At 33.7% G+C, this 10,971-nt stretch overlaps 3 protein-coding genes across 4 annotated transcripts; all 3 read right to left on the reverse strand.

Moving 5' to 3' along the window:
• Positions 1-879: 879 nt before the first annotated feature.
• LOC126664230 (pentatricopeptide repeat-containing protein At1g77405) lies at positions 880-3,327 on the reverse strand. 2 transcript variants are annotated; one of them, XM_050356513.2, is made up of 2 exons: positions 1,627-3,327; positions 880-1,534 (listed from the first exon to the last, which is right to left on the reverse strand). In XM_050356513.2, the coding sequence occupies exon 1, from the start codon at positions 3,102-3,104 to the stop codon at positions 1,761-1,763; it is 1,344 nt and encodes a 447-aa protein (XP_050212470.1). In that variant the 5' UTR covers positions 3,105-3,327; the 3' UTR covers positions 880-1,534; positions 1,627-1,760. The 2 variants fall into 2 exon arrangements, with proteins under 2 accessions (XP_050212470.1, XP_050212471.1); XM_050356514.2 differs by having other exon boundaries at positions 880-1,527; positions 1,627-3,326.
• A 706-nt stretch (positions 3,328-4,033) lies between these two features.
• On the reverse strand, positions 4,034-5,031 carry LOC126664233 (proline-rich receptor-like protein kinase PERK9). Its single transcript, XM_050356516.2, has one exon. The coding sequence runs from the start codon at positions 4,769-4,771 to the stop codon at positions 4,202-4,204; it is 570 nt and encodes a 189-aa protein (XP_050212473.1). The 5' UTR covers positions 4,772-5,031; the 3' UTR covers positions 4,034-4,201.
• A 550-nt stretch (positions 5,032-5,581) lies between these two features.
• On the reverse strand, positions 5,582-9,764 carry LOC126664231 (replication factor C subunit 2). Its single transcript, XM_050356515.2, has 11 exons — positions 9,656-9,764; positions 9,486-9,564; positions 9,323-9,402; positions 8,938-9,060; positions 8,686-8,829; positions 7,902-8,022; positions 7,762-7,824; positions 6,584-6,643; positions 6,180-6,305; positions 6,012-6,095; positions 5,582-5,909 (listed from the first exon to the last, which is right to left on the reverse strand). The coding sequence occupies exons 1-11, from the start codon at positions 9,745-9,747 to the stop codon at positions 5,805-5,807; spliced, it is 1,077 nt and encodes a 358-aa protein (XP_050212472.1). The 5' UTR covers positions 9,748-9,764; the 3' UTR covers positions 5,582-5,804.
• Between the last annotated feature and the right edge of the window lie 1,207 nt (positions 9,765-10,971).

Consider the following 10,971-nt stretch of genomic DNA (forward strand, 5'->3'; position numbering starts at 1 on the left):
TAATATGAACAACCAATCATTAAATGACATATTAATAGGTCATTTAATGATTGGTTGTTCATATTAATCACACCACGTGTCACACAATAAATGGATGGTTTATTATCCTACGTGGCGAACCAGGTTCACACAAAGAATTTCTCGTAAAGTATTCCATTGTGTCAGAAATCTGTGTAATCCTTTCCAATCTTCTTATGTTATGGTTCGAGTATGACCTACGCTCCATACTTACTTATCTCTAATTTGGTGTGATTCAACCTTCAAATAGCTTCTATCTTATTGAGTTATTCTTAGATTTTATAGCTTTAGATTTAACTTTATTGGTGTTTTCGCACATGCTGTTTTAATGATTGTCATCTAACTACTTGTTTACATGAAAATGAAATTATAGTTGAAAATCTGAAGGTGGCTCATCAAGCTGGCCGATATCAATATACTAACTGGAGATACACGCATTGGCTACCATATACAAATGGCAAATTCATCAACTTCATAGGGCTGCTCTGCGTTGATTAATCTGTTAATATAGTACACAATTGATATTGAATACAAGTACGAATCCAGTTAGAGCTGATTTAACAAAAACCAGGGTTTTGTACTATTGCTATTGGATTATTATTAAGTGAGAGTTTGGGATTAAGAAATGATGACAATTCTCTTTCCAACTCTATTTAAAATTTTATCCTCATCTTAGCACCAAAAAAAAAAAGTTACTTAAAAGAACTGCTCAACCTACAAAATCAATTTGTTGCTCCAGAATCTGTCATTCTTGCACTACTGTGGTGGCAATTTTCAGAATTGTGGTTTGCTAGAGGCTATATAGCCCATGCAAAATGCTGAAACGGAAAACTATGAAACAGTGTTTATTATAATAACAGGTTATAAATATAGAATTTCTCTGTTATAAAAGCTTTTTGAAAAACATAAACAAAATGCTGAAATTTATGATTCATCATCTAGACCTGGATCACTTGACTAGCAGCTATGTTCCACAAAAACGAAAAATGCTGAAACAGTAAAACGATATTTCTTTTACAAAAATATATTGTTAATGTAAAATTTTTGAGTTTCAGAAGAATTTTTGAAACTAATGTAAAATTTTTGAGTTTCAGAAGAATTTTTGAAACGAAACGAAATGCTGAAATTTTGGGTTCAACAAATTTCAGTGCAACATAGACTAGCAGTCCTCTACCACCTCAGTCAAGACTCGAGGGTTTAAGTGTTCCTCAGTTTCAGAAATGGAGTTTATGACACTTAGCTGCCAATCACACCAAGTTATAGATTTAGTCCATTTCTGTAGGTTTATTCTGTCACAGCTCGAAAGGCAAATCCTGCAGCTCTCACAATCTAAATTAAGCATTGTCTCAGTAGCATGTGACCGCTGCTAAAAATATGCAAGAACAGCCCAAGAAGTATTTGACCTAAAGTTTCCTCCAGCGATATCAGCTCAAGGAGCTTCAAGACATTATTCCTTAAGCTCCATGCTGCCAGCTTACAGCTGTACATATAATGCCCGCCCTCTGCGACCTGAGTCCTTCAGCAAACATAAAAACCAGGTTAAATATAAGCAAAGAAACAATTCTAAATTAGAAACCCAAGTAAATATTAGCAGATAAGAGATCAAACCTCTTTCTTTTTTATCGTGATTTTCTATAATCACGCTTCGGATGCTGCCACTTAAACTTCGCCCATCAGGCAATACTCACTACAGATTTCGTTTCCTTTATGCACAAGGTCCCAGGTATAATACTTCTCGTACACTATCGTATCATCATCTTCTGAACCATAAATGGTTTCAACTTCTTCACTCGCCAGTATCTATCTTCTATTCCGTCTCTTATTTTTTTATGGAATTCATCATCTAGCAAATTTACATCTCCAAATGACTTCATTGCATCACAAACCAACTTATACGTATACTCCCTAGGTACCGAGCCACCATTAACCAACTCAACTAATAAATCCATAGCCTCCAGCACTCTTCCAGCTTCACATAAGGCATGTATAATTGGAGTATAAGAACTCGAAGTAGGCAATCCATGGTTCACCTCCTGCATCTTCCTTAACATCTCAACAGCCTTATCAGTCTCATTCACAGCACTATAATACCTAATAAAGGAATTATAAGTAATCCGATTTGGAACACAGCCCCGTCTATTCATATCCTCAAAAAGCTCCAAGGCCCTCTCGATTCTATAAGTCTTACAACACCCATCGATCAAGCAATTATATGTAACAACATCAGGGACAAAACCTTTCGATAACATGACCCTAAACAAATGATTAGCCTCGTATATCCTTCGCCTTATAGCCTTTCTACACCCAGTTTGCAAACTGAACTTACAATAAGAACTTATGAATATAGTGTAAGTAAAAGTATCGGGTGGGCAATAAAAACCGGGCAACTCCATTTGTTCAAGCAGGAATTTAGCTTTGGTAAAATTCCCAATTCTACAAAGAGCATAGATAATGGTATTATAAGCATAGACATCGGGTTTACAATGATACTTTTTCATTCTATAAAACAGAGTTACGGCTTGTGAAACTAAACCTTCTTCTCCTAGGACTTTTATCAAACAGGTAACAGTCGTAGTCGTGACGAGTTTAACTCCATCAAAACTGTGTCGTTTTGCCATGTGTTGCAGAAATTTCCAGAGCTTGTCTAGCTTATTTGCTCTAGCTAAAACAAAACCCATTTCTCTAACGGTCATTTCAGTATGTGTAAAATGAAGATCAGTTTCCAACCAATAAAAGAAGTCCATTGCTTTGAGAACACCTAATTTGATTCTTTGGAGGTCTTTATAAGCAGCTGGGCCAAGAATGAGAAGTTTATTGCTGCGTTTGTGGGCTTCTTGCTTGAGATTGCGTTGTTTAAGAGGAGAGCGGTGACGGGTAGAGTTTTGGCGGCCAATTGAGCGGGTGGATTGGAAGAAGAATTTTGGGATTGAACGGAGAATGTCGGAGACTAAATTGAGTGAGAATAAAGAGGCAGTGGTTGAAGAGGCGAGTTGGGTATCAAATGGGCGGTTCTGTATCATGATTGATACAACTTGGTTAATTAGATTGGCAGTATTGTTTGTGTTTATAGGTTTTGATTGAATCATTTTGGTGATTACAATTAGATGAATCCGATAGAAGTATTTGATGTAAATTGATAGGTTAGAAGCTTAGAATGGTAATGAGTCAGTGGCCTCAATGAAATATGAACAGAACAGTTTTTGGCGCTCAGAATGCGGAATCAGAATGCTACACCAATCTGTGGCGGTCTCAAATCTCGATTTCATGACCTATGTGAGCAATCGAATCGAGTCGAGTCGAGTCAAAATATAGTTAAAATTAGATTCTGCTCAGCTTTATAATCTAAAGTTCAAAACTTGACTCAAATTCGATCGAATTTATTATAAAAGCTTAACCTCGATATCAAAAGAATAATTGAAGTGCGAGTTTCATTCGACTAGACTCGATTATCTATAAAAACAATTAAAAATTAATTTTTAATACAAAAATAAAAAATATTATTGTAAATATATACTATATTATAAAAGATAAATAAGTAAATTATCTAAATCTCGATTAGGCTCATAAGTTCATTACTCGAACTCGATTCGGTAATTAACTCGAGTAGTTTGATATTACCGAGATGATTTATTTATGGAATTTGAAAAGAGTAATGATATTTTGAGAGCAGTTTTTGACACATTAGAATAAAGCACAATCTAGTTATATTACAAAATTATTCCTTTATTAGCCAATTTAAATTTTACTGTATTTTTTTAAATTTAATATCTTTTATATAGTTACAATCCAAAATTGTTGATAGTGCAGCCAAATAAATGTTTTTTGATATTTGTGAGTTGTGGAGTTCCAGTTTACACACACTCTTAAAAAATTGACCCGGCTCTTAAAAAATTGACCATGAGTGGTGCTATGTAAATTGTATGAGCAATTTCCTTGACGTTTTGAAAATGACAACTAATTAGAAAGTCCTACTTAGTTAGGCGCTAATTATGGAAAATTTAGCAACGACAGAAACTTAGAAATCTTGTTCCATTTGCCTAATCTTGAAGAAAAAGGTATGGCATTCACATTACAGCTATCCACAGGTCATCTTGCTCCTTATTTTATGGAAAATGGTTACAACTCTTGTGGTTTTCAAAACAAATCAAAATTACGTTTTATATTTATACACAGAAAATGTTCTTCAGAAAAGACCAAACCCTGCCCATTCAGCATCGCTCACAGGTCTTGGAGATGACTGGGACGATGAATTAGATGACATGGATGAATCGTGGAACGGCGACAATGACTTCCGGCTTGATAACGACCACCTAGCTTTTGTCTCAAGGTCGGATACATAATCGGGTTCAGGTGGACGGGTCCTGGTTCTTCTCTTGCTACCTTTCCTCTTCAATAATGGCGACGGCAAGCACCCGTGTGAGACACATTCGGGGCTAACACGAGCAGGTTGATCGAACCACCAACGTTCGGATCGGGAACGTGGAGCAGACTGGAAGGAGCAGGTACGGGGCTCCACAGGAGGAATGAATATGAATCCAGCTGGTGGAGGTTTAAGTTTTAGCTTTTGTTGAGGTTGTGTAATAGGCAATGGTGATGGTGATGATGGTGGGTGGCGGCGGTTAAAGGGAAGTGATGGTGATGGAAGTGCTGGTGGTGTTAGTTGTTTTTGGAGTTGGGTCTTGGGTACACCGGGTCGAATCTCCCACTTAAAAGGGACCGATCCAGGTTTTTTAAAAGATTCATCAACAGACATGTTTTTTAAGTTTGTAACTGAAAATAGTAACTACCAGCACTGATGAGTAGGTGCAAATAAAAGAATTATGTAATTTTCTGTTTGTGTTGGGATTGGTTGATTTATATAGGTGCAGAGAGGTGAAGAAAAAAAAAATTATAGTTTGGTCTTGGCGAGATTAAAGGCATATAGAGTGGGGGTGGTAGGCCAAATTAGATAATGGTCAATGATCAAATTGAATAAGCATGCAAAAAGTTCAATATAGTACCAGTCCAATTGAAATATATGACTAATTGGAGCCAAAGATTCGTTAAATAAAAAAGAAATTACAAAATCAACGTTTTTGTAATTTTAATATAATTTTAAATTTTTTATAATACAAATCACAATCCGAGCAATTGCATTTGACGTTAAAATCTTCCATACTTTGATTTTCGATTGTTTCTAAATTCGAATATTCCAAGATTCATCAAATTTTCAATTGGGGATTCAAATTATAAAATTCAAATACTCATATTTAAATTTCAAATATATTATATTTCATAATTTTATTTGTATTTAATTATTTTTAGTAATACATTCAGTTAATTGATACATCGGAGTCAGTACAATAAAAGTCTGAAAATTCAAATTTATTTTGCAGTTAATGGAAGTGAGAGTAGACTAATGACAATGGGGACCATTTTGAAGTCAGAAAGGAAATTATAAGAGCGCACATGAGAAATTATCTACCAGCATGGCGTCTAGCCCAAATTTTCAACATGAATATGTTTAATATAAAGACTCTGTTAACCGCATTATTAAGCTAATGAAATTAAACACATTATGAAATGATGTAAATCTCAAGCCTATGCCTTACTTTCTAGTAGATTGTATGTAAATCTCAAGTAGTCGGATATAGAACAAAAGTTCAAGTACAGTGCCAGATTCAAGCATACTAATAATCATATTAAACAAAATGAAATAAAAAGGGCCTTGGCAATGGCAAGTGCATTCTAAGCTGACACAAAATCTTACCATGTGCTGCATCCGAGTCTAAATTTGAGCAAACTCCTTAACTCTCATAAGAGAATTCTACTGGCATGTCACAATGAGCTCGCATCATGTTGCTAGCCACATCCAGCAGCTGCAAGTATTCATCGGCACCATCAACAAGACACTGAAGATTCACATCATGTAAAATTTCTGTCAACTTTTACGGCAACATGTTATTAACCGGAATAGAGATGATAAACAATAAAAATAAGCAACGGAATTCAACCTTATCAGCTACACCCAAACTCTTGCATATCCGAGCTTTCTGTTCATCTGATATATCATCAGCTTCAACCACCAGCTCCAATAACTGGACAGAGTACACTATCATTTGTGTGCTTATCTAGTAGCTAACAATGTAAATTAAACAATCTTTATCGAGCAAAGGATGTACCCTAACAAGCATCTGGGAGACGGGATATCCTTCTGCAACTACAGTATTGACCTCTTTGTTTGCCACATCAAAGTCGCCACTTTTGCATGCAGCATAAAGTGCACCTACAGCTTCTTGAGGAATAGCCTGGTGTAAAAAAAATTACATGTTAGTATTCCATACAATATCTTGTCGTAAGTTTTACTGCAAGATCCTGCATATTAATCAGAAATACAACCCTGAATTTAATCATTTCTGAATCTTAAACAAAACATTTTCTGAAAAAAAGAATCATTAAAGGCTACTAGTTATTTGCATAGATGTGTGAAAACGCATGCATGCATGCGTATCATCAACACTGAGATACCGAAAGATATTTGAAGGAAGTATATTGCCAAAACAGATGAAGAAATTCATCACATTACCCCTGATATACTTATAAGGTCCGTTGATGAAATTGTTGATCCATATAATCGAGCAGCTCCCTACAATATTCCATGAAACAAGAATTCAAATTATTTTTGGGCATGAGAAGACAATGCTAAATACAAGATCGTTGTTTTATTAAAACTCTTATGCTAAGACATTGCTCATCAATGCTATAAGCACATCAACAGATTCAATCTATTTAATGAAAGATCCTTGGATAAGAACAGAAATGGAATTTTGGATAAAGATAATAACGCAAATGTCTAGAAGCCTGCGGTAAACTTAACTGAAATGTCTAAGTCAAAATTAGATCTACGGCTCAAGCCCAAAAACCTTTTGAATCTAATCCTAAATTACTAGGATATCTAGAAACCCCACATACCCAAGTACTCAATAATGCCTGCCACCAATAATTGCAGCACTTCAACCTGTAAAGAACCCAATTTGAAAATAGGCTCACATTCAGAAGAAAACTTATAAATTATCTCACTATTTAATTTAGGTAATAAAAGAATTCCTAAATTAACCATAGTCGTTCTAAGAAGCATGAGAAACTCCAGCATTAGAATCTTCTCCTCATCCTCCCAATCACATGAAACTTTAACCTTTCAACTAGTAGATCTGAAAAGTGGTATTTTATGAATTATTCATTTAGGTTTCAAAAAAATTGAGTTCCCCATCCCGGTAGCCACATAAAAGAATACGAATAAGTTCCAGATAGCTGAAAACCTGAAATACAAGAATAAGTTCTGCTCTAAATAATCTGTGTGCCAATAGACTTTGGTGAAATAACATCTTATGGTCGACTAAAGTAACAGAATAAAAGACCTAGTGTAACTGGCCTCTGTTTGTTATTCATGTTGTCCAAAGAAATATTTATCCCAGCCAACATTTAAAAGCAATCAATAGATTGTATACATGATAATGAATATTGCTCGACTATTTCAATTCAGGCTAATCATGCAGCTAAAATCAATTTGTTCTGAAAACACTTCAAGAATAACTCATGCATTCAAGATCTAGTATAAATAAATATGTGGTAGTTGGAATAGTTTGTTTAACATGTGTATTTGGTAGCATTGCCGTAACAGTTGTTGGTAGATAAATTGCATAATTATTACTAAAATGAAGCATATTGGTCAGTTTATGAAAGGAAAATAAAACCATATCTTACTTGCAAGTACGTGATAGCCCGACGAAGATCACCTTGTGATACAGAGCTTAAAGTTGAAAGAGCCTACAGTGTATATCATATGTTCAGTAAAAACTTGATAGTAAAAATAAGACCAACCTAAAGCCGTCAAGTGTGTATACCTCTGCATCCAGCTTAAGACCTTCTTCTTTGCATATATGCAATATACGGCTGCCCATGATTTCTTCTGAAAGAGGCTTGAATCTGAATTTGGCACATCTTGAAGCGAGTGGCTCTATGATCCTATACGAAATACAAATAGGGTTATGCAGTTGCAGAGTCTTCCCTTCAATCATTAAAACATTCCATACAAGGCTATGAGCAAAGATTGACCGGGTTGAATATATCAGTATTCATGTCATATGGTTTTCCACCAAAATTCCACTTTGTTCAAGTTTAGATTAAATAACATATGAGTAACAATAAAGTAGTTAAAATGAAGGACGCGACCAGCAAATTTACTCAACAAACAATGTCTACAATGTTCATATGCTACAAACTGCCAGACATCATCTATATAAACTTCATTTACATGATAATGAGGATGGAATGTGATGCATTGTGAATATCAAAACATATTATTCCATAAAGTCAGTTTGAAACAATTTAAATTGTTAAATAGTGCATCAGAAGAGGTCTGATACAATGAAAAACTAATTCAACAGAAAATCTGCCATTTCAACCATAGTCATGGGCGAACAAAACTATACATCCTTGAAAATGTCACAGCAGCAGAAACACGTTAAAAATTTTCAATTAGGCAGAGCAGTAACTAAATTGCAAGATATCTATCCAAACAGAAAGAGAAAAAAAGCAGCACCAAAATGTTTGGCTAGTATAAGCACATGCAATATCATAAAAATGTAGAGCTAGATTCATGACATATAAGCAAAGTAAAAGAAGAACCTGCTGATATAATTACAAAGAAAAAAGAATCTTGTAACTTTGGTGTAAGTTTCCATCGTACGCCTCAATGCATTCTGAGCATCTTCAGTCATTGAATCTGCCTCATCTAAGATAATTATCTTAAATGGTGGACAAGGGTAGCTCCTGAAAACCATATAACAGGTGAAAAACATGACAATCCGATTCAAAAATATAATCCAATCTACACCCAGAGGAAGTTATTGCTCAATAGAAATGCAAAGAGATACATACCCTGCACGCTGACCAGCACCAACAGCCACGGCAGCAAAATTCTTAATCTTTGTCCGAACAACATTAATGCCACGGTCATCACTGGCATTTAACTCCAAAACCCTAGACTTGTAAAGTTCAGGCCTGTAAAAAGAGTCTCGTTAGATTCTTCGCTTATATCTTAGAATTAGCAACTTTAGAAGCATAATCCAGATAAGCTTCAATTTTTCTGATACAACAATCAACATTATCAACATTACACTTTTTTGCAATTACTACAGCTTCACCTTTCCACAGTCTTAGACCCAAGAAGCACTGAAATCACCTCTCAATTTTAAACAATAACTACATTTTACAGCAATCACATAAACTAATGAATACTTGAATTTAATTTTTATAGAAGTACCCGAAAAGCTGGTGAGCAATAGCCAGAGCAGTAGTGGTTTTGCCGGTACCAGGGGGTCCATAAAAGAGCATATGAGGGCACTACAACAAAAGAACAAAATCCAATTAGCATTTCGAATAAATTAGAAAGAAAATTCAATAAGCTTTACAAAAAAACAACTGACATTGGAGGTTTCGAGAGTGTTGGTAAGCACGCGAACCACTTCTTCCTGGTGAGCTACGTCTTTCACTTGCTTTGGTCGACTGGTTCAAAACGCACAAATTAGAGATCTCTTTCAAACACATAATATAAATAAACTTAATTTCATTTTGTGAAAGGAATAAAAGTAAATACTATTTCTCAACCCATGGTTGTGAGCTCTGCAACAATGGCGCCATTTTTTTTCTTTTTCCTACCGCTCTCGAATCAATTTTATTTTTTTTCATGGTAATAAAAGTCGGGCCTTTATTTATTTGTATTGGGCTCAACTTTATGTCTATATTACGATATTCTGAGTCCACTTTGGCCCGTTGGAAAATATTTTTGCTTTTTACATAAATACTACTCCCACCGTCCCGTTTAAGAAAGAGAAAATGACATAGGATCCCCCAAAATCTACATAGTTTATGTTTATAACTCAGAATATTTTTTTAAACAAAAATCCCCTTTTTATTAGAACAAGTTTCTATCTCTACCCTTTTTTAATTAATTTTCCTATTATATCCTTATGATGTATTTTAGTTATTGTGCTTTTATCACACCAAATTTTCTCTCTCCGTTTCCTTATGTATTACCGCACACAATTATTATTACTCCCTACCTGCTCATTTTTTTTTACACCTGACCTGCTCTTTTATTTTTTTTCACGCTCCTTCATGCACCTTAACCAATATTACATCTAACTGTTATTTGTTCTATATAATTATTTTGTGTGTGTACCCACACCTATTATTCATCCTATAACATAAAACTTGTACATGCACCTTTACAAAAAGAAAAAGTTAAAAATGATAAAAAAATATAAAAGGTTTTTCAATTTTAATTATAAAATTAATATGGTTCTTAAATTTTTAATTTTTTTATCACACCACACCTAAATTAAATTAAGAGTTTTAATGAAAAATATCAATTTTAAAATTTTAAAATTTTAAAATATTTAAATTTATATATAAACTCAATACTAATTTAATATAGAATTAACTTAGGCCATTCAAAATTATTTTTAAAATAAATTTATACTATTGAAAATAAATTTATAAAATAACAAATAAAATAATAATAAACTAAAAGTAATTTTTTTACGATGGTCGGTATATACTTAATGTAAACTCAATATCAACTAACCCAAAGTAAATTCTTAGTAAAATGATTATCAATTTAAAATTAACTTATTCTAATCTAATAAATTTAATAATAATGCTATCGAAAATACTTATTAAATTACAAATAATTTAATAGTAAATTGAAAAGAAATTCAAAGTAATTATTTTAATATATAATTTGTGCGGTGGTCGGTTGGAATTTAATGTAAACTCAATGTGAACTCAATATATATTAATGTAAACTCAATATGAACTTAATGTAAACCTAATGTAAACTCAATGTGAACTTAATATAAACTCAATGTAAACTCAATATGAACTTAATGTAAACCTAATGTTAACTCAATA

Source organism: Mercurialis annua, linkage group LG1-X (assembly GCF_937616625.2).
Source record: "Mercurialis annua linkage group LG1-X, ddMerAnnu1.2, whole genome shotgun sequence".
In the NCBI taxonomy this organism is placed as follows: domain Eukaryota; kingdom Viridiplantae; phylum Streptophyta; class Magnoliopsida; order Malpighiales; family Euphorbiaceae; genus Mercurialis; species Mercurialis annua.

Coding starts and splice junctions, on each gene's coding strand:
- LOC126664233 (XM_050356516.2), bottom strand. CDS start 4,771: ATGTCTGTTGATGAATCTTTTAAAAAACCTGGATCGGTCCCTTTTAAG.
- LOC126664230 (XM_050356513.2), bottom strand. CDS start 3,104: ATGATTCAATCAAAACCTATAAACACAAACAATACTGCCAATCTAATT.
- LOC126664231 (XM_050356515.2), bottom strand. CDS start 9,747: ATGAAAAAAAATAAAATTGATTCGAGAGCGGTAGGAAAAAGAAAAAAA. Junction 9,565..9,655: donor CAACCATGGGTTGAGAAATA/GTATTTACTTTT, acceptor GTTTTGAACCAG/TCGACCAAAGCAAGTGAAAG. Junction 6,306..6,583: donor ACCTTATAAGTATATCAGGG/GTAATGTGATGA, acceptor TTTTTACACCAG/GCTATTCCTCAAGAAGCTGT.